Consider the following 21,768-nt stretch of genomic DNA (forward strand, 5'->3'; position numbering starts at 1 on the left):
ATGGGTTGTATTTAACTCTTGCTTTCCTCAATCCTCTTTCCTTCTCTTTTAATGCTTTCTTGAAAATGAATAGGCCAGGTCTATATTTCGTGGTATACCCCAGAATTACATTCTAGAAGGCAATTTCAGCAGTGCCTAATGAGACTGCGTTTTGAATGCAGTCTGTCACTGTGACCACTTTATCAGAAACTACAGAGATACTGTTTAAAAAACAGAATAGTCCTTGCCATTTTTGCAAATTGCCCCACATAGCATAAAAACGGAAATAGTTGTTCAAACCTTACTTATGTTTTTCTTTTTTGTCTCCTTCTACTTTGTACTCCTCCTTGCTTAAGATATGCAAATGAGCAAGTGAGTTAGACTTCAGTAGTAGCGTTGAGTTTCTCTCCTCTTTTCATTAGCTTGGTGCAACATGCTGTGTGTTCGAGGAATTTCTTTTAATCCCTTTATGCGTTTACTTCTGCTCAGAGAATCTTACAACCAAGGCTTAGTAACTTTGTTTAAATCCTGCTGTTTTCTCTTGACATTATTACGTGACTAGGCACACAATAGCTCTTTTCTGAATGACAACCCGTAAGTAAGTTTAAGTAGCACAGTAGGATCCTGTTCCCAAAGTGAAAGCTCCCAAGTTCCTTGGCAGTATGAGTAACAGCATAAATATTCTTTCCAAAAAATATTTATGCCTTCATTCTCTGGAAACATTTTATTCATCTTAGGTTTTATAAAGCTTTATTTTGGGCAAAGCATGTACTACAAGCATCATCTTCATGTGTATTTGTGCCAGAGGCCTATATTCTTTGTTTCAAGAGCATGCATCTTACATTTTTCACCAGGTAAATTAGCACTTTTTGTCTACTGGTATAACGGGATTGACACTTGTTAGAAAATCTGCCTGGCACCTCTCTTTAGCGAGAGGAATAGCCAGTAGCTGTGGATGTGGGTGCATGTTACTGCAGCAGAAGAGACAGCCAGCTCCCTGGTGTGGTGTATGCTGGTGGCTATGCCTGGGGCTGGCCATGGAGAGGGTGGCCAGGGCTCAGTGAGGGAGGTCAGGCGAGGGGGGTCTCGTGGGACTTGGTCGCTAGAGATAAATATGCTCACGGCCTTGATGGAGCTGGAGAATGGTGTCGGATGTGCACATGAGAGTGAATCCCTCCTGTGTATCACAGACCTGTTAAAGCATCATGGTAGGGATGGCTGCGATGTTATAACAGCAATGCCATAATAACGAGAGAGAGCCTGTGTCTCCTGGTTGGCTGGGCTTCTGTTAATCATTTGTGCTGCTGCATGCACCATCCTCACAGAAGACGATATAGTAGTTTTTGTGATCGTTATCTTGCAACTTCCTGAACCAAAAACGTTGCTGAGGAAGTCACGGGTATTTTGGTTGGTGTGTTGGTCCAGGCAGGGGTTAATAGGAAACTGCCATCCAGCTTCATATGCCTGAAGACTTTAGAAATGACTGAGTGAACGTTTCTAAAGGAGCCAGAACCCCATGGCTCACTTAATCAAGAAAATGTAATAAAGTAAATATAGTAGCTTTACTACATTGCTACTACTATGCTAATAAAACTGAACAGTGTAATACAATGACATCTTCCTGGGTTATCAACTCAGAAGATATTTGTGTGTCTGTTGTTTCATATTTTTGTATGCAAGGTGCTTGGAATAACTGTTGTGTTTTGGTGGATCATGGCTTTTATTATGATGTAATTATCTGTGCCATCTTCCAAAGTTCAGGATTGAAAACTGAATGTGGGCAGCATTGTAAAAAGTGATCTTTAAGGTTTATGAACTGCAGAAAATCTATGCACAGGATTTTGAATGACAGCAGAGAAAAAAGATTTTGGCTAAGGAAAGTGAAACAGTGGCTTTTTCTTCTAAAAGAGGTATGAGACTTTAATCTTCACATGGGGCTAATGGATCCAAAGTTTCAAGTTCTTGATTCAACAAAGCAGTCAAGTATATGTTCAGTTTTAAACTGAGGATTAAGTAGTTTGCTGGACAAAAATCCCATTCAAGAGATTTCTCCCATGTATTTACTATTATTTATTGGTCTTTAGTACAGAAAATGAAGTTGATCCTAAGTTTATTTTGTCAAAATCTGTCTTCAGTTTCAAGCAAAATAGTTGCTTCGAGACCATAAACATTTATTTTTAAAAAGTTTTCAAAAGTGGGCAGTGATGTTTGTGTTCCTCCAATTCTGACCTTTTCTGGACTCAATACAGTTACATAAGTATGGATATAGATCATCCATCTAAGATGCCCTAGAGTATCCCACAGGGCCTTAGCTGCTAGTCCAGAGGAAACACACATCTCCCAGGTCTGTGTCATATCTGACAGCGTTGTTTGAAAATCCTCAGATACTTCAAGCTGTTTCAAATAGCGCCTTGTCTGCCTGTGTTAAAGCAACTGAGTCAAAGCCCTGTTGAGTCTACATGGAGAAGTGCAGAATAGGTGAGATTTCAGCTGGCTTCACATGGGGCATGCGGCACCTTTGTAAATAAGGTTCTCAAAGTCTCAGATTTGATACTTATGTGCATGCATGCCCAAGCCAGCTCTGTCCAGCGTGCGTGCAATGTGAATCCCATTCAGCTGTCTGATCACCAAAGATTTATTTACTTAGGAAGAAAATGTTATAGTTATAGAAAAACCAGGGAAGATTAGTGTAAGCTATTGGAACAAAACAGGGGGAAAACAGACTGTAACAAAAAAGTTACTATTTTCTTGTCTTCTTTTGTAAGCAGCCCAGAGACTTGGCAGTGACAGATGAGCTCTTCCAGATGTAGCTGGAAGAGTTTCAAGCAAACGCTGCTCCTCAGCTGGATGATGCTTCTGTGACAGCATAGCCAACAGGGTAACTGTGGTTGTGTCATTATTTCAAGGCAAAAGCAGTCAGTTTAGTTTAAATAGACCTAAGTAAATTAGGGGGATTAAGGTAAGCCTACTGACTTGACACTGGAGAGTGGTAGTATGAAGGATTTCACTTGTTCATTTTGGGACAGGGAAGTACAGGAGAGGGACAGCAGTGAACAGTAGGAAGTGATTTGGCAGAAGATGTCTTAACTCAGCTCAGGTGTTTCTGACGTGAGCGTCTGTAGCCTAAGTGAGGTATGGACCCTTTTGTACTAGAAACACACACAGTGTCGAAATTGCAATCATGTAGACCCAAAAATTGAAGATAGCTGGCTTTTCCTTTTCTTAACACTGCTGCAAAAGTCTTATTCTCTTGCTAGTGCCACTTTGTTTTGTGATGGTGGAAATCACTATTTCCCATCTGTTTCATTTTATAAAAAATGATGTGTCATTTGCAATATCTGTCTTAATGAGATCTCTTATTCTCAATTCCACAAACAAAAATAAATTAGGCGTTGCTTTATTTTAAGTATTTTGGCAATAAAAGTAAAATCTACATTTTATGGTATTTTATATTTGCTAGTTTCTTTATCCTTGCTGTTCATCCTAAAGATCTCTGTAAGTCTGAACCTATATAAATGTTAACCTCTGTAGCTGTTAACATAACTTTTCTGCCTTTTTATTTAACTGCTTTCCCACTATCTAGGAAAAACAAAAGGCTTTTGATCTTCATTTAAAGTTGCAGTTTTTATCCACTGTATTGCAGCAGGTGAGAATGCTTTGTTTTATCTGTGTCTTCTTACATCTCTTACATAGTAAGAGATGCTATAAAGTGATATTGAGGGTTTCCACGTTTCCCAAGCAAAATTCTCAAAATGTTTTCCTGGAAATATCAGGCCTGAAAAATCATACTTCTTGGCCAAAATCAATAATTATTGCAGAAAATTATTTTATAATCACAGCTAGTCATGTGTTATGATGGGAGTGATAAGCATGAAGCAGACATGTGGAGCAGAATGGCTCTCGTATTTGGCTTTGTGATGAGAAATTGGTTTTATCGGTGGAGAAGAACAGAAGACAAAGATAAGTTGTATGATCTTCCTATTCTCATGTACTCACCTATATTAATAAATTTGGAAGGAATAAATTTAAAACTTCATTTCAGCAATAAGATTTTTAGCAGTTTCTGGCCACAGTGGTATTCAAAAACCTTTCTAAGCTCCCAATTTAAAAAATAAACAAAACCCTTAATTCATTGTAGAGATTGTACACCGTGAGTAGGCCCTTTCTCACATTGCTACTAGTGTCTATTGCTTATCATTTGTCTAGATGGAAGGAGATTTCATATTCTGCGCTATTTGAGTCTCAGCTTATGAGAATCAGATATTAAAACAGATTTACATTTTATTCCCTGAGCAAATATATACTTATCTTGGATTTTAAAATACATGCTATTTTTAGTATGTCGTATATAGTGGTAAGCAAATTAATTCTGTAGCATTCTCTCAGTCATAAAATAAGAATCACCTTTTTTGTGTCAAAAGTTGTTGCTTAATTCAGCAAAACACTCCTCCTCTCAACTTTTTCTTTTTTCCTTAATCTCAGAGTTAAATTTTGTGCTGTGAATTTTAATCACCTTTTCATCATCTTGGTTTTCTTTAGTAAAAATGTCAAGGATGATTTTAAAGGAAAAATATTTTTCCATTTCTGCAATGTCACTTACACTTATAGAATCCTGTAAGATTTTAAGATTTAAACATTTCCATTTCCAACTCGGACCATAATATTTCACCTCTTGGAAAATAACTTCCTTTTGCATGATTAGAGGCAACTTGTCTCTAGAAATGAGGCATTACAAATTACTAGGAATAACATCTGTAACTACATTAGGACAGTGGATTGAATTCATTAGTAAAAATCTAATATTCAGAATTACGTAGCACAATCAAAAAGAGAGACTATATTTCTCTGTGTCATACTTTGGAGAATGTTAGAACATTATCTCTGTAAGATAATTTAGCTTTCTTTTTCTAAATGAGTGCCCATAAATGAAGATATTGATGTTAAGGTCAAGGAAGGAAGTCTTAAACTTGCACAGAAGAGTAATTCCTTAATACCATAGTTTATCATAGTATATTAGTCTTCCATGAAATATCAAGGCAAATTTTAGCTTTCTTTCCCAGTCTTTGTGGTAATGAGTGGTTAGGGCTCACTTTTAGGCCTTCAAAAGAAGGTTGGGGTTGACGACTGCCGTTGTTGGTTGGGTGTTGATGGCTCTGTTCTTCCCACACTGTGACTTGGCCAGTGTCCCAGATCTTGCTTGCTTGTGAAGGAGATGGACTTTTGGTGGGCTTTTCAGGGCCTTCTCAAAGCTGTACAATGCACTCCCATGGGGTAGGGAGATGAGGAGGCAGGTTTGGGGTTTAGTTTTGTTTATGTCAAGTTTGGATTCAGTCAGGGTACTCCGAAAAGATGAATCAACCAGTGGCAAAGCAAAACTTGTCTTCGCCTCAGCCCTGCTCAACTCCCTACAAAAAAATGAGGATATTGACTGAGAAACAGGCATGCAACTGGGAGCGTGACAGAATGGCTTGAGACCAGAGCTAAAAATGATTGCACTAAAAGTTATCACAGACGCAGTCAATACTGCCAGAGCTGCAAGTTTCCTTTGCTCTATTTCTTGATCTAACTGTTGATGTCAACTCCTCTCTATTGAATTGCAAGTCACTGCCTCCCATGCCAGTTTAATAGAGCCTAACGATGGCATAACATCATAGTAGCAAAAAAGAGAAAATGCTAATGGCTGAGTACGTCGTGGAGAAAAAATTAGTTCAAGTGATGGAGAACTTCACAACTTTAGAAGCATTAAAAATAAAAACAATAATGTTCATGCAAAGGAGACGATGTGGAGATGTCATAGGCTGCTGAGATGCATACAAGGACTTAATGCTCACCTACTCTCAGCAGTTTGGACACTTACGTTGCTTCAGTTTTATCATCCTGCTTTTCTTCCATTACCTTGTGCAAGGATGCAAATACTGTTCTATAAAGCACCTTCCAGTGTAGCATCCTTAAATGAAAAAAACAAAGGAAATATCTGCAGCATCAGCAGGGAAAGGAAAGAGACAGCAGAAGAGAGGGAAATGGCTAACAGCCAGCAAGAGCTAGCTTAGACCGCTGAAACCTTATCTCCAGCAAACCAGGAATCCTTTCCATCTGTCCAACCACATAGAGAAATGACAGTAAAGAAATTTTACAAGATGCTGTTTGTTATTTTCAGTACACTCAGGCACACGTACATGTATATGTGCTCACATGCACACACACACTTTTTTAGTATTTCATTGGTTTCAAAACTCTTCCACAAAGAACTCAGGAAATTTAGCATCTCCTTTTGACCGTGTCTTTAATGTATTTGTGAGTGTGGACATTAATTATCATAAAAAGGGTAAGTGCATGTTTTTCATTCCATTAACTTCTTAATCTCAAATTCAGTAAAAAATTAGATTCTCATAACCAGTACAAACATTCAAATTTGGGTCAGCTGCATCAATTTCATTTGGGAGGGGTGGTGGTAATCCGGAAGTAGGGAAGCACAGTCAAAATCAGAATGCATCCCAGTGTTTTGAGAAGAATGGTTGCACTTACCTTTTCTGTTCTAGATATTTGTAACAGAGATTGCTTTCTGCATCTGTCACATCCATATTAGTTCTTTGACTTGCTGGACAAGACAGATGGGAGAGACTTCATCGTGGCATGATAGCTGTCGCTTTGAATCACTTATAGGTGTTAACAATGACCTTTCCTGCTAGGGCAAGATAAATTAGACAGCCAAGAGATCTTTATACCAATTTGAAATGTCCACCTACCAGGATGATCTTGGTGTGCGTGTGTCTGAATTTTCGGTGATTTTTATAGAACCTCATAATTCCTAAGTTTGATGTGGGTGGTCAGGGAGGGGAGAGGGTTGTGAAGCACTAAAACTCCAGGACACTTTTTCTTTTTTTTTTTTCTTCTTTTTTTTTTGCCTTACACATCTTAATTATGTCTAGAATAACCCACCAGGTTTGCAAACTGGCCATTTTAGAACATGAGCTGTTTGAACAACTTTTGACAGCTGCTCAAAAAAGAGGTAGAAATTTATGCAAAAACATTAATTGAGAAACCCTGAACTCCCCACATGTTGATTTTATGTCTCCCTCAGGCAGACGTTAATCTCTTCTTCTCTGTAAAATGCAGCCCAGGGCAAAGCTGAGTTCTAAATATCCTTTAGCAGAATACCTTTACAAAGTTTAGATTTAAATACATTGAAATATTGTGTGTGCTCTTAGGTTTTGGGAGATCGACTCTTCAGATATACTCTAAGGAAAATCACTTTTGCCATGCATTCCTTTATGGTGTTTAAATTCTAGTGCTGTATCCTTGTTATTCTATAAAAGCAGATGTTTCACAAGCTTAAAGAAAAGCTTTAATATTGTGATTCTGGTGTCTAGCTAGATACCTGCAGGCTAGGATCAAGATATGTTCATTGATGCAAACACTCCATGAACATCCATCTAGCTGCCTTGTGCAATGTTTAACGTGAAGCAAATCTTTGGTTTTAAAAGTCAAACAGCATACGCCACTAAGAACTTAGCTCAAAATTCTAGAAAAGCTAAAAATCACATTTCTTTTTCATTGAACTTTTCTTCCCCTATCTATTATGTATTGAGAAGGTAGGGTATTTTACTCAAAATCTTGATTTCCTAAAGCTTCCTATCAAAAAAATACTTTACCAGGAGAACAAAAACCAAAAACCCTGTTTTGCAGTAATTGATCTGTAATAAATGCCAATATGGATTCTCATATTCTGGTATAAGAACACCTTTTTCTAATTTAATCTTTTTTGGAAATCCATCATTAGCTACAAAGGATAATAAAAAATTTAAGAAATAATGAACACTGAAGTGAGGCTACAGTTCTTGAAATGGAGAACATACATCAGTGAAAATGATGAAGAAAATGTAGTGTCTGGCCTTTATCCTTTTTTGTTCACTACTCATAGAATAGAATAAGAATTAGGTACTTGTAAAAGCAAATAATAAAACAAAATAACATTGATTTCCTCTTCTGTCCTATAAAATTATTGATCTGTTTTTAACCTAATTGGCACTTGTGAAAATAAATGGAAAAAAAGAGTAGGCTATTTATGGGGTTCAAGTATTTGTTCTCAGTAAGAGAGTCCTAGGCCTGCTTGTTCGGGACTGTGTTGGCTGTCCTAACAAGCTAAAGATCTGTGTGCTGTAGCATACTGTATTTGCTTTGTTCTCCTTCTCTTTAATCTCATGTGTCTAATTATTCTTGTAATTCGGAGAAATAACAGTGCTAAAGATGCCTTAATGTATTGATACACGACAATTGAGTACACACTGCTAAAAAAGTAGGTTTTCAGTAAAAGTCTTATAAAAATGAACAGCTAATTACAGGAAAGAGATAATAAAAGAGGTTTTCCAGTTAAACCCACCAGAGTTTGTGTGAAGCAAAGGAACATTATTTCTCCTATGTCTTGCCTAGGAGGCCAGCTGACATATTGATTAATACAATGTTTGCATGACACACAAACATTTTTAATCAGTTATACTTTTCTGTACTATAGAATTTACTATATAGAATCCAAAGACTGTCTGTTTCCTCAGTTTTGATCCTCAGATATTTTGCTTCTGGAAAAATTTACAGATGGGTGGGCCCCTAATTCACATGCATAAGTATTTGCAGGTTTGAGGAATGAATTAAATTTAGGTCTAAACTTCCCACACTTTTTTTTAGGCAAAGCAACACTAAAGGTATTACACATAAATTCAGTTGACAGTATTCGTATTGGCTTTCAACAAGCTTTGGCTCATTCTCCAAGCTGTATAGTTTGGATGTTGAGCTTGATGCTTGAAGGTACATCAGGTGAAATTTTATTGCCATCGAAAGAGTTGTCCTGAAGCCTAAAGCTCTGTGAGAATCATCAGAATCAGGATAGTTAATTACAAATCAGAAACACTGATAACAAGGCTTACAGTTGTTTAAAAGAAAAACCAAAAAACAGATAAAACTGCATGCTTTTCCTTGGTATTTGATATAATGTATTTCATAAATATTAAAAAAAAGATAAATTTAAACTTTTTAAAAATCAAGATACAAGTGTTTACACACTTACAGCTCAACCTTTGTCTTTTGGGGCTATCATGGAATCCATAGCAGACATCTTTGTAAACTGCCCTCCTGATAGGGCTGCTGAAGATTGCTCTCCCGTGTTTGTGCCCGCAATGTGATAGCTCCTGTGGGTATCGGGGCGGATGATTCCACAGCTGTTTGCCAGTACTCAAAGAGGAAGATTGTGTTTTAAAACCTGTTTAAAGCGCTATTGCAAAAATAGCCTTATCTAGCTCACTTGGATTTTAAAGCTGGATATTTGTATGCTCCTTCGTGATAAGAGTTGGACCATCCCTCCAGTAGAAATTGTGTTGTGGAAGAATTGCGTGTGTATGTTCTTTTGCATGCCGTATCAGTGTGCATATGTGAAAAAGGGACAGAGAAAAAGAGAAGTAGATTCCAATTTCATCACACAGCTCTTGTGTCTGTTCACAGCGGTTAGCCAGGTATATTGTTTTAGCATGGCTAAAGCTACAGCTCTTAGCAAGGTGATTTTACATATTACCTCTCTGTGCTAATTTAATGCTGTTGTTTTCTCTGTCTACTCTTGTAACAAAACAGAAGTACTCTGCTGTCTCTCTCTGCAACATATCTACAGAGGTCCTGAAAGTCATCAATGCCACTGAAGAACTGATAGCAGAATCCACTGGTCCCTGCGATTTCCCAGCTGATGTTCAGGACAGAGGAAGAGGGACATTCCCACTGGGGACAGACCCTGTCAGACTCGATGAGCAGCTCACCACACTGGAAGAAAATGTAAGAACATGAATCAGTATGTGAAAGTGTCGTGTGTGAGTGAGTGTACGTATGTGTGTGTGCCAACTGGAAAGGGAAAGCCCGTAGGCAGCATCAGTGGATGTTCAGAAATGATTTGGGGTTATTAAACAAATACACAAACAGAACAAAAAAAGCCTGTTTCAAAGGGGTACTCAGCTGTGTTGTTGGGGTTTTTTTTAATGTGTGCTTTAAAATATTTGAGGGAGGGGGCGAGTTGGATGTGTTGGGTTTTACAACTGATTTGAGAATCCCTACCTCAAAAGCTAACTCTTAAGCCCTCCGAACCTCTGTGGCTGCGCCACACCTTGCTGAAACCACGTCTCCAAGTCCCAGCACAGCCTCACTATTGTAAGGACAGGTAGGGGAAAGCATGTTCCCAGTCACACAGAGAAAAAGTGGAGGAGCTCTTCCTCTACCCACACTTGCCCAGCACGCTGCGCTGAGCACCCAGGGAGCCGGAGCTGCCCGCTGCACTGTTAAAAAGAGCGGGCTGGAGAAGCCGATTTAAACAAACATTTCTGTTTGGCCATGTCCGAATCACCCATCCTTTTTCATGAGTACCTGTCATCTGCAAGGAAAAGTGTAATGTTGAATCATAAAGGGAAGTCACTACTCTTTGGAACTTTTTATGCAGCCACTTAATGGAGTTGGTACACTTGTAACTTTCGATTTTCTCTTCTTCCTACGTTTAACTGATTACATTTCAGTGATTTTTTCCCTTCATTAGCAGCTCTAAAGATCTCATAGGAATCTGGGTTGTCCCATTATAACATCCTGATCAATTCAAGAAAATAGATCCTGGTTTTCTTTAGCCCTGCAAAATTTTCAGACAGAATCTCTTGTTGGGGGATAAAATCAGTTTTCTTCACAGAAACGCACTTCCACAACAGCCCCAGGCCAGGGACTGAGGGGGAGATAATCCATGGCAATAACAGCCAGTCCTGGCACTGGGCCTGTCCTGCTCCAGAGCCCTTCCACCAGTCCCACAACTCCACAGTCCCTCTCACCACACCTTTTCTGATCTCAAATCTCCCAGCGCTGCTTTGGTTCGGAGGTTCCTAAGCTAGATCCTATCCCTCCTAACATCATCTGCTCCACAACCTTTTCCATCTCAGAGCTTTCCCCCTGCACACACCAACAGGATGCCCTCCAACCCACCCCAGAGCACCTTCGCTCCTCCCCAACCAGCTCCCAGTCATAACCTGACCTCCAAACCTCTCCTTCCCATCTCTGCTCAGCCTTCCCAGGCATCCTGCTGTGCCAGCTGAGGTGCTCCTGCTCCTCCTCGCTCCCACACACTGTCCTGGTTGTGGGTATCTCCTGCCCTCCATCATGGGGCACCACAGCCACCTGAGCCTGCCCTGCTACGGAGCTCTCCATGTGGCGGCTGTGCTCCCAGCTCCTCTCTGGGAGGGGAACTCAAAGCAAAATCGCCTTGGGAGTCCTCCCCAGTGCAGCTGGGAGTGCAGGACAGGAGGATGTGTCCAGGAGATGCTGGTCCTGTGGCAGCTCAGATATGGCCCTCTGCAGAATGGTAAAGGCTTCCCATAGCAGTTGCTACTCTAGTGCCCGGAGAAGGGTATAACTTGAGCTTGTGGCAAGCAAAGTGCCTTCCTCATGCCACCTACCGTGATATCCATTTCAATCTTACACAACAGATGCACCCCCACAACAACTTCTAGTTGAGTTTGGTTAATATTTTTCAGAATAATAGAAATAGGTAGGTGGACATTTTCTCCCCCGTGACATACTGAAGCATCCTAGCTCCACACACCACAGAATGCATTTGTCAGGAGAGTGGGTACAGAATGAAAATCCAAGTCCAGGCTGGACCACATCTTTAGAAAAACTAAGAAGTTCCTCAGGAGGACAGAGAGCAATTTGGGGAGAGTTCCTCCCGCATTTTTTCTGTGGAGAACTGTGTTGTAAACTATCTGAGGTGTGTTTTTTTCCCCAGTTACACTCCAACAATCTCTCCTGTCCTTGTGGAGCTTTGGCATCTGTGGTGCCGTGGCCCCATGTCATTCATTCGGGCCAAGCATTTCTCACTGAGCAGAGACTGGGCACTGAGGCAGAGCATTTCATGCTGTGGTGTTGCTCTCCTTGCAGCATATCCCTGGTTTAGCTTCTCTCAATTCCCTGCATAATTCAGAAGTTATTCAGCCTTACTGTGTGCCCACGCTACATCTTTCCCTGCCCCACACAGGATTTGAAGTAGATGGCAAAACTTGACAGTTTCAGGATTTCACCACCACACTCCATAGCAGAGTTAAAGAGCCTTTAGAAATCCAGGAATCCATAACTTTCCCAGTGCAGCTGGGGGCATCTCTGCATGCAGCACATCCTCTTTGCAGGAAATCTTGGAAGAGGGTCTGGGTATATATACATGCTCTGTTCAATTTTGCTTTCTGTAGCATTATGGGGACAGTGCGTGCATCAGTGGGGAGAAGGTAGGGCCACCTGCACCAGCACAAGGTCGGGTGGGTTTTAGTGGAAGCTGTGCATACCTAAATGGTAGTAAAATAAGTCCCCACAATCTGAATGTCAATGTATGCATAAAGGCATAATATAGTGGACACCTGCAAGTACCCCATTGCTGTTTTGAAGCACAACAATTGTTCAGGTAAAGAGAATATTCTTTAGAAAAATCTTTTATTTAGATCTAGCTGGAAAATGTTCAATAAAATTAAAATTTAAAAAAGGTAGGGGCTGATTGAGTTACAAAAACATTGATGACCTTCCCTTCCCATGTTTTTCTATCAGTCCTATTGTCTTTAGATTTTTTTCCCCTCTTGAAAAGTACAACTTCTTGTGCAGATGCATTTAAATGCGTCTTTAAGTTTCTAAAGATGTTTCTGTTCATAATGTTCCTTTTTCATCTTTCTCTGAGCTTTTAGACATGATAGGGAAATAAAAAAAATCACCTTTTAATCTGAAGTGGCTGTGGTATGTTGCACCACAAAGATGTATCATTTAAATGAACGGAAAGAATAATTAAAACCCACAAAAGCAGGAGCATTTCTATTTAAATCAGCATGTTAACTTTATGGTCTACCTGTGTCTCCAAGTACTTCAGCAAAGATGTTAAATGAGATCACATATTTGTTCTAGGTACATTTTTCAAAGATTTCATGCCTGCAGTTGGACTGTGGTCTTACAAGATGCAGTTCATAGAAGATGTAGTGAATTTGTTTCTTAGCAAAGTCACATACATGAAAAAAAATGTATATACATTTATGCTTTGAAACAATTGATACAAAGGGAAAAAAACTATTGCAAGCAATCAAGAAACAATAATAACATAAAAAATAATTAAAAGTAAACACTTATTTAAATATTAATCTAGTCATTCTCCACCACTTTTGATCCATAAAGTCACAGCATGGCCAGAAATTATTTGAATACCTGTTATGTCAAAGGACTGCATGATCTAGGAATTGTGGGCTATATAATGACCTGAGTGGAAAACAGGTATAAAGTAAAGGTATTTGCTCAAGGATCTGGTTTGGATCCTGTTTGCTTGCCCCTCAAACCATGAAGTCAGATGCAGAATATGTTTAATTCATGCTAATTTTGTAGCACCACAGTCTTTACTGTTATTAGAGTGAGTGAGGCTACCAGTGGGGCAAATGAGAATATATATTTCATTTCCACGGTGCTGTTACCAGCCTCATGGAAACAGTCTCTTGGCTATCTAGTAAATAGGCAGAAGGTGCAGTATTTTTGCATGGGTCTGCACAATTTTAAGCACAGATGTCAAAAGCTAATGCTTGAAAATTACCCTTTTCTATAAACCAGAGACCTCCATCCAGCCGTGCACCTTAGATTTCTTTGTGAAATAGAAAAAACATAAAACACGGTGTATCATGAATTATTGCTCCGAGGAGCTGAATGGGAAATGAAACCTTTACCTGCAGTTATCAGAGGTATCATAGCTGAGTCAAAATATTAAAAGTTGTTTGTTTTTAGGGAAGATCTCTAAATGATAAAGTCTGTTATTCTCTCTTATGTGGCCCAGATAAGTCTATCGACCCTCCACAGATTCACTTCAAAGGGCCGGGAGATGGGAAGGTTTTGGCTGCTGTATATTTGGGTGAGAGCAGAACAGGATGGAAAACTGTGTTGTACATGTAAGCACAGTTACTCTATAAGAAGTTAATAACCATATGCTGCTGAACAGTTATTCTTACAGAGTTTTGATTGCCAGAAGGCATTAGATGTGTTTCAGTGAACACAGTTTCATATGAGGTGTGATCTGTTGGCTTCCCCTTGTAGACTTCAGGGTTTTTGTTATGCAATTGAATATCAAAAATAAAAAGGCAAACTTTTCAGTTGGTTTTTTTTTTTTTTGCTGGTGAATCTGGAACAAATCTGTTTTGGAATACCATTGTAGCACCTATGAAATTTGGAGTTCAGCCACCTCACGCCTCCCTTCTCTTTGTGGATGTGTGTTTTCAGATTATTCCCCCATGACTTTCCTCTGCCGGGTAAGTCTCCCTGTAGTGGGTTAGCAAGGAGGGAAGCTCAAAGGCGTTGTGGAAGATACAGTCTGCTCAAACCTCCATGCCCACAAAACAGAAATCACTGACACCTCTCCCTGCCTTGACCCTGCAGGTGTACTTGACAGCCAGCACAGTGTACGGGCTGGAGGGGCAGCTGACCAACCTGGAGGACGCGGCACGCAAGATCAACAGTGTTACTGCAGAATCTGAGCTGGCCGATCTGGAGGATCAGGTGGCCACAGCAGCCGCCCAGGTTCATCACGCAGAGCTTCAGGTGAGAACAGCAGCTCCTCTCTACCTGCAGATTTCACACTGCCTTGCCTAGCACCCACCTTTTGTCCGCACACACTTACTTTTGATATTCTTTTGTACTGCAGTGGACTGATGATCCAAGGACGCTGACTGCATCACAGGAGCTGAGCAAAGCTTAACTGAGATGCGTAACTCAGCCCAGCCAGATGTACTGTATTTGTTTCTTCCCCCAGCTTGTTTTCAGACATGGGAGTGCAACAGCCTGTTACTGCAATACTAATACTGAACCCGCTCCTGGCTGCCAGGCAGCTCACATGGTGCGCTCTGTGTCACATGCGTGGCTGTGGTCAGACTGCAAATACAGTTTTAGGCAGTTTATCTAATCAGCAGATTGTAAAGCACTGCCTAGAAGAAGCCAGTGTTGGTACTGTTCTACTGAAAAAGGCCAAGGGCAGCCAGCTGCTGAGCCAAGCAGAGAGCCTAGCACTTGCTAGCCTGCCTTGGGATTTAGCCGCACATGTCCCAGCCAAAAGGCAATTGCTCTTGTGGGCTGCGACCTAGTGTCTCCTAGTGGGCTCCAGAAAGTCTGGGGCTCAGAAGAGCATCGTGATCTGGTGCTAAAAGCTGAACGAGGTAATGCTGCCAGACCTCAAGGCGATAACACTGCTAGCAGCTCCCTGCCAATGATTTCACTGACCAGCCTGTCCCAGGCGAGGCACTCTGACCTGCCTGTGCCAGGCTTTAATGGGAAGTACCTGGTTATTTTACTCAGCAGTAGCATGCTCAATTTAGGACTGAGCAAAGATCTGAGAGTCTGGCATCTATCTGATGTCAGAAGTGCACTGCTGCACTAGATGGCAAACTGGCAGTGACGTTTTGTTGGCTTCAGTCATTATTTTACAGTAAATAAGTTAATGGGGGTGAGACATGAGGAGGAGAGAGGCCTAAGCTATGCAAGGAGGATGACAAGGAGGCCAACTGAAGGCCTTCTGCAGAGTGAACAGCTTCAGGTGTCATCGTGAATCAGGAGTCGGGTTATATGTCTGACTTCTCTGACACTTCTTTCTCTTTTGGCAACATTCGCTTCCGCCAGCCTCAACATCAGCCTATTTTCCCCCCAGATATGTGCGTTCTCGGACTTTTGGTTTTCCAAGCAATTTGTTTTCCATTGAGTGTTTTTATATAGCATGTACCTGTATTTATGCATGTTTGTGTTCAACATACATATACACTTAAATTAGAAATATTTAAGATCAAATGTTTAGATTTTGTGACGGAGGATGTACTTTGTGTGTGCATGAAATTAATTTTGAATTAGCAAATGTGTTCCACAAAGTCATTCTTTGAACGTAGCCTTTGAAAAACACAGCTTGAATGAACTTGGGATTATGCAGCTAAAGGTAACTGGGAGATGGCAGAGGGGGGTTTTCTCTCCTCCTCTCTTTTTTTTCCTCAAAAGGAGTAAAATGCCTCTTCCTTGGAATCACACGGTAGGTTGGATTGTTCCTTTACTCCATCTTTACTAACAAATTAAGCCCCTTTTAACATCAGGACTAAAGAATACAGGAAGGTGTCAGAATTGCTGAAGAAGTTAGCCATCTGTTTATATTTTTTTATTAAAGAGAATTTGACTGGGGGAGGGATATATTTCAGTAGTGGCATCCACAGTAATTTTAAAACTTCTTTTTCCCCCTCCCTATCTGTCTGTCTCTCTCTTTTATTTTCTTTGAAGATTTCAGATATCGAGAGCAGAATATCCGCTCTCACTGTTGCAGGCTTGAACGTGGCTCCATGTGTTCGCCTGACAAGGAAACGGGATCAAAAGCAAACAAACCAGGTGCCAGAACATTATGTAGTATTCAATAATACATTGGGGAAATCTTGCCTTTTATTCTGTAATGGAGTTGAGTAACGCATATGTGTTGTTTACAGATGCATACAATAGACACATCAAGACAGCAGAGGAGAAAACTTCCAGCTCCACCAGTAAAAGGTGCACTTAAATTGTTACATATGTTAGAGACAGTCTCTCTTTCTAAGGTTCAATATAATGTACAGTTCAGCAAAGTGGGGGAAAGATTAAGTTATAAAATGAACAGAGAAAGCCTAAATATGTCCACCCTCCTCATTTCCCATTGTACTTGCATTACATAAAATACCCATTTGTCACATTAAAAAGCATCACCACTGTCTCTTTCCGTGGAAGTTGTGACAGTGGCAAATTAATAGGAGCAGAAGCAGAAGGCTGGGAAAAGCAAATGAGAAATGCTGAATACTTGTCCTGCAGCAGGGACGCTGCTACTCTGGCATGCCTGGGGTTAGGCTGTCAGGCCCAAGCAGTCGCAGTGTTTAATTACGAAAAGCCAGTAGCCACCCTCCACAACCCACCATTGCTTTCTTAAAGCCTATGTCTGCTGATTTCAGTCCGTATGATGTGGCTCAGTGATGTTCCTGGTATGTTAGGGTGTGGCTGTGAATTGGCTTTATAAAACAAAGTGCTTTTTTCTTTCATGTTTTCTCTTTTTTTTTTTAACCCCGCAGTTCATTATCTCTGACAATTCTAGGGCCTGCTTCACCTTGCATTGTTCTTGGTTTACTCTCCTGTAATTCCACTGATTGACATGGCCTCAAACTTTAATAAATTTGGAGTATCACAGCCTGCTGTTTTTCATTTAAATTAAATCCAGCTTTCCTCATACGTCTTAGGGGAAGGTTTATCTCTCTGGAAGCTGTGACTCTTCAGGAGTATTGTTACATCTGCTTCAATGTGTTATGTGAAAAATCTCCCTTTCTGTATTTTTCCCAGGTGAAAAAATAGATGGTTCTCCAGTTACCACTGTCAGAACGTTTAACAGAAACTTCATGCTTCAAGGATCTCTAACACAAAGAACTAAAGAGAGGAAAAGCACTGCCAAGGACTTAATGGTAAACTCATAACAAATGTTGTTAAAACTGCTGTTAAAAGCCGTAAATAGAGAGAGAGAGCGATATCTGTGTAGGCAGCTATATTTCAGCATCTTCACAAACCTTTTCTTAATAGTTGGAGGAAAAAGAATAGAAACCGCTGAGGCAGCTCTGAACAAACATGACCAGTGTCCTTGGAAGCTGTCTGACTATATGCCATAATATAGCAGCTGTGCAGTCCTGAATGTCAGCCTGTGTGAATGTATTCTGGCTGTCAGGTCTCCAGGAATGTGCTACCCTTCTTTAAAAAAAAAAAAAATAAATTAGCGGTCCCCTGCAATTCAGACATCTGAACCAGACCCTCACAGAACCAGCTGCACACTGTAACTCAGCCAGTGAGAGTCACCTTGAATCTCCCTAATTTTTGAGAAATGTTCAAAGGTTACTGAAGTGGAGTTTAAGGGATAGATAGGCCATGCATTGGCTCTGCAGGGTTTGAGCAAATAGGCTTCACCATACAGCTGTCAGTCATCTCTTCTAGAGCAGCTGTAGAAGGATAAGGAAAAAAGCTGACTCTCCTGAAGCAGTCTGCCACTAGATATCTGGAAAACAGGCAGGGACGTGAGAAGGGGAAGGACCTGGCTCCCTAGAAGCTTCAGCAAGCTTGTTTTGTGTTTTGCTCATGTTTTTTTCTTTCCTGTCCCTTTCTGTTCTAGGAACCTGCTGTAGGATCTGCTGTGATGTACTGAACTTACACTTCCCTACTGCCAATAACACACTGCCTAAGGCTGTACACTAGAGTGCCTTTACTTAACAGCCATTGTGTATGTCCAGCTGAAAATGGACCCTCAAGAACCCACAATGCCTCAGTTATAGGGCTTCGTTTGGATACCTCACTGAGAAAGCTGTCCAAGTCCTCAGCATTGTGGTCTGCTAAAGGAAACTCTGCCTTAAAGTTCTCACAAGACTCTAGAAAGGATGCTGAGTTTCAAAAGCAAGGCTCCACATTTTAAGATGCACTTTTTCTCCCCATTGATTGTACTAAAGTATGTCGTCTTTAAACCGCAGTATGTTTTTGTAGACTCAGTCAATCATAATTATAGGCCAATATTTCGTACAAAAAGAAAGGACAAAGCAGACCCGTGATCCATATTTGCTGGCCTCTTACTATTCACGTAGGCATCCATCTTGTCGAGCAATAACAACAACTCTGTGCAGTGTATGCTGCTTTTCAGCTGTGTGGTGGGAGTGGAGAATCAACGTACCTAGCTCTGCTCCCAGTGAGTCAGTGGAATTTTTGACAGGGTTTGTAGGAGGAGATGCGATGTGCAAAGACTTCTCTGTTCACTGAGGGTACGTTTGGCAGAGTTAATGTTCGAGCTCCAGAGCTAGGTATTTTGCTCTTGGCAGCAGGGGAAACATGGATGTCATGTTGAACCGTGAATTGGTGGCAGCACATGTGGACCAGATGTCTGTTGAATTACAATCCTGGCGTCTGGAAATATCTGAACACTCCTGTGAAACCCACACCTTTGTATGTCTTGTTCTTCTTGGTAGCATTGTCTGCTTGGTGGTGTCCAACCATGCTGTAGTTCAGAATAAATTCTAACCAAATCTTTAAGATTGGAAAAAGAAAGTAAAAGCATTGTGGATGAGATCTCTGCTGACTGGCTGGTGATAGTAGGGTGGCTGCAACCTGTAAGAGATGTCCTTCTGCAGTTTTCTGAGCAGGGGGAAAATATAGCCCAGACATCTCTTCCTTTACTAGTCTGTACCCAGCGTGGAGTAGCTGGGGCCTGTCACTGGCGCCACATGCACCCCACTACCGTTGGACCACTCTGAATTGGACTGTGAATAGTAAGATTTCTTCTTTCGTTTCTTGAGACCTTTGAAAGGTGAGCCAAACTGGAAGGCCCTCGAGCAGATGCCCAGGAGGGAAGATGCTGCTCACAGCGTGTGCCTCTCAGCCTTTTCAGGGAGGACCTTGCCAATTTGTGGTACCTTTTGCTCTGAAGAATACGAAGGAGGTAGTTAGAGGAGGAGATAAGCCAGTGAATCCCTTATCTTCCACACAAAGTGCAGAGCAGGTACCCAGATGCTGACTGGGTCGACGTGAAGCGTGCTATGAAGGAGGGCATGGGCTGGCAAGTTCCCCCTCAGCATTAAGGAGCGGCGAGCTCTCCCGACACCAGGGGGTACCAGGGAGGGGCAGAGCTGCTCCGGTCCCTGCGCTGCCAGCGAACACCCACTAGCAGAGTGCCGCGTGTTACCTGCCGCGCGGCAGGAAAGCAGTCCCCTGGGACACCGCGCCATGAAATGGCTATGGTTGGGCAAATATGAGCAAAACTGGGCAAATTTCCTGGCTGGGCTGGATTTAGGGGGGCAGGTGGGGAACGTAAGGAACGGCTGGATGGGATGGTTGGAAAAACAGCGCCAGTTGCAAATCTTCCACCCGCATTTGACATCGAGCTTGTCAGTAAACTGATGTCCAGCTGCATGTAAAGAACCCTCGGAATAAATACAAGCATCTTCCCGCCTAGAATACATGAGCGTCACTCCATCCCTTCAAGGAATTTCCATCTGCCCGAGATCTGACCCAATGTGTTTATTCTGCGTGAAATTATGCCTTCTTTTACTCTCACACAATACTAGTTCTCTGGAATTGGTTTGCACAGATGTGAGGGCAGAATTTGGCCCACTCTGTTTAATATATAAATATATATATAAAACAAATAGATTTTATTTATATATGCAGTCCGTTAAAGGAGGTTAAACAGAGTAGGATGCCTAGTAATTTTTTTGTTATCCGGTCTCCTCCCCCTTCCTTGACTGTTTTCGTGTATGTATACAATACATTCCCAGGTTCTGGTTTATGCAGGTATGCGTGTTACAAAATGTCATTAACGGTGGTTGGTCTACATATTCGTCTAATAAATAATAACTAATATTGTGTATGTAATATCAATACAGAAATGACTAATTTTAATAGAATAACTCTTTGGCTTTTGTTCTGTTAGTGTGATTTAAATAAGCCAACAAAGTTTGGAATAGGTTGTTTTCCTTAAGAGGCATGAAAAGCAACTATTATCGTGTTACAATGTTACAATATTCAGTCGTCTTTGACAGAAAAATGTGTACTGTGTAGGCATTGCAAAAAAAAAAAAAAAAAAAAATCCCACCTGCTATAAGGCATTTGAATTTTTACAAATGTTTATTGTGCCAAATACGTGCAAAGATATAATTTACTGTTTTAAAAAAATCATAAAAGCATATGTTATAGCACACAAAGAATTATTTTGCCATCAAGTGATTTCAATCTTTAGTGTTAATATTTATATTTAGATTAATTTTTATAAATGAAAATATTTTAATGGGTAAAATGAAGACTATATGATCTATTTGATTAAGTCTGAGTGAATATTAAGCTTGCCTTGTTGTTGTTATCTGCATACTCACCGAGAATTATTGTCAAGAGAAATTATAAAAGAGTAAAAGCAATTTATGAAAAGAATGCCTTTTCAAGGACCTGATTCATAAAGAAAAACCAAAAGTTCTTCTCCGTTGTTTGGATTTATGTGCACTTCGGCCAGGGAGAGTGCAGAACGCGCTGCCGCGCACAGAGCTCAGGTGCTGCCGGTCCCCAAATGCCCCGTCCCCCGATAAAGCCGGGAGGCTGGCAGCTCCGCAGAGCGGCCGCGGTTAGCCCAGGGGAGGAGTATGCGCTTAAGGCACTTGGTTCGGATTTTTTCCGCTGGGGCTGGGGTGGGAGGGATCCCGTTAGGAACATTGGATGCTTGGTCTTCTCCAGACTGTCAAGTCTGTTGGGCAAAACACCATCTCAAACAGAATTTCTCAGGTAGAATTTCTGTAACTGTCACTGGGATCACTACAAAATGATAAACTGAGCAAGAACCCTGCTGATAATCTTGGTCTAGTAGTTCCAAAGTCACATGCGATGAATGCTGATCAAAATATTTCTTTATCAGCATATTTTCTCCACCATGAGGGCATTCATCTAAACTAGCATGTTTTAAGTATCACTGTGGGTGTTACATGTTGTGTTATAAATAGCAGTAATTACCTTATTATAATAAAAATCCACTCCTTGCTGACAGACCATTCACAAAGAGAAAAAAAAGGGCTGAATTATCTGCAATGATTAATTCACCCACTATTAAATTTAATTAGCCAATTTTATTTTTTTTTCTTCAGCAGGGAGAAAATACTTATCTTTGATAGGAACCCCTTTTTGTTCGTTAATGTATCTCTCCAGCACTACAGGAAGAATCATAAGGAG

At 40.8% G+C, this 21,768-nt stretch overlaps 1 protein-coding gene across 5 annotated transcripts in view; it reads left to right on the forward strand.

Moving 5' to 3' along the window:
* The window catches only part of MYRIP (myosin VIIA and Rab interacting protein), a 237,561-nt gene extending 216,623 nt beyond the window's left edge, over nucleotides 1-20,938 (forward strand). For 2 of the 5 annotated variants that reach the window (XM_087768883.1, XM_087768894.1), the window contains 6 exons: nucleotides 9,598-9,792; nucleotides 14,428-14,589; nucleotides 16,300-16,404; nucleotides 16,500-16,560; nucleotides 17,374-17,492; nucleotides 18,188-20,938. In XM_087768883.1, coding sequence (XP_087625009.1) covers nucleotides 9,598-9,792; nucleotides 14,428-14,589; nucleotides 16,300-16,404; nucleotides 16,500-16,560; nucleotides 17,374-17,492; nucleotides 18,188-18,220 — 675 coding nt within the window. In that variant the 3' untranslated portion in view covers nucleotides 18,221-20,938. Of the gene's footprint in view, nucleotides 1-3,562; nucleotides 3,626-9,597; nucleotides 9,793-14,427; nucleotides 14,590-16,299; nucleotides 16,405-16,499; nucleotides 16,561-17,373; nucleotides 17,493-18,187 lie in introns of all 5 variants that reach the window. The other 3 variants (XM_087768898.1, XM_087768908.1, XM_087768916.1) reach the window with 2 other exon arrangements.
* The last annotated feature ends 830 nt before the right edge of the window (nucleotides 20,939-21,768 follow it).

Source organism: Nipponia nippon, unplaced genomic scaffold, assembly GCF_047370975.1.
Source record: "Nipponia nippon isolate SJK-2023a ecotype South Korea unplaced genomic scaffold, ASM4737097v1 scaffold_1, whole genome shotgun sequence".
NCBI lineage: Eukaryota > Metazoa > Chordata > Aves > Pelecaniformes > Threskiornithidae > Nipponia > Nipponia nippon.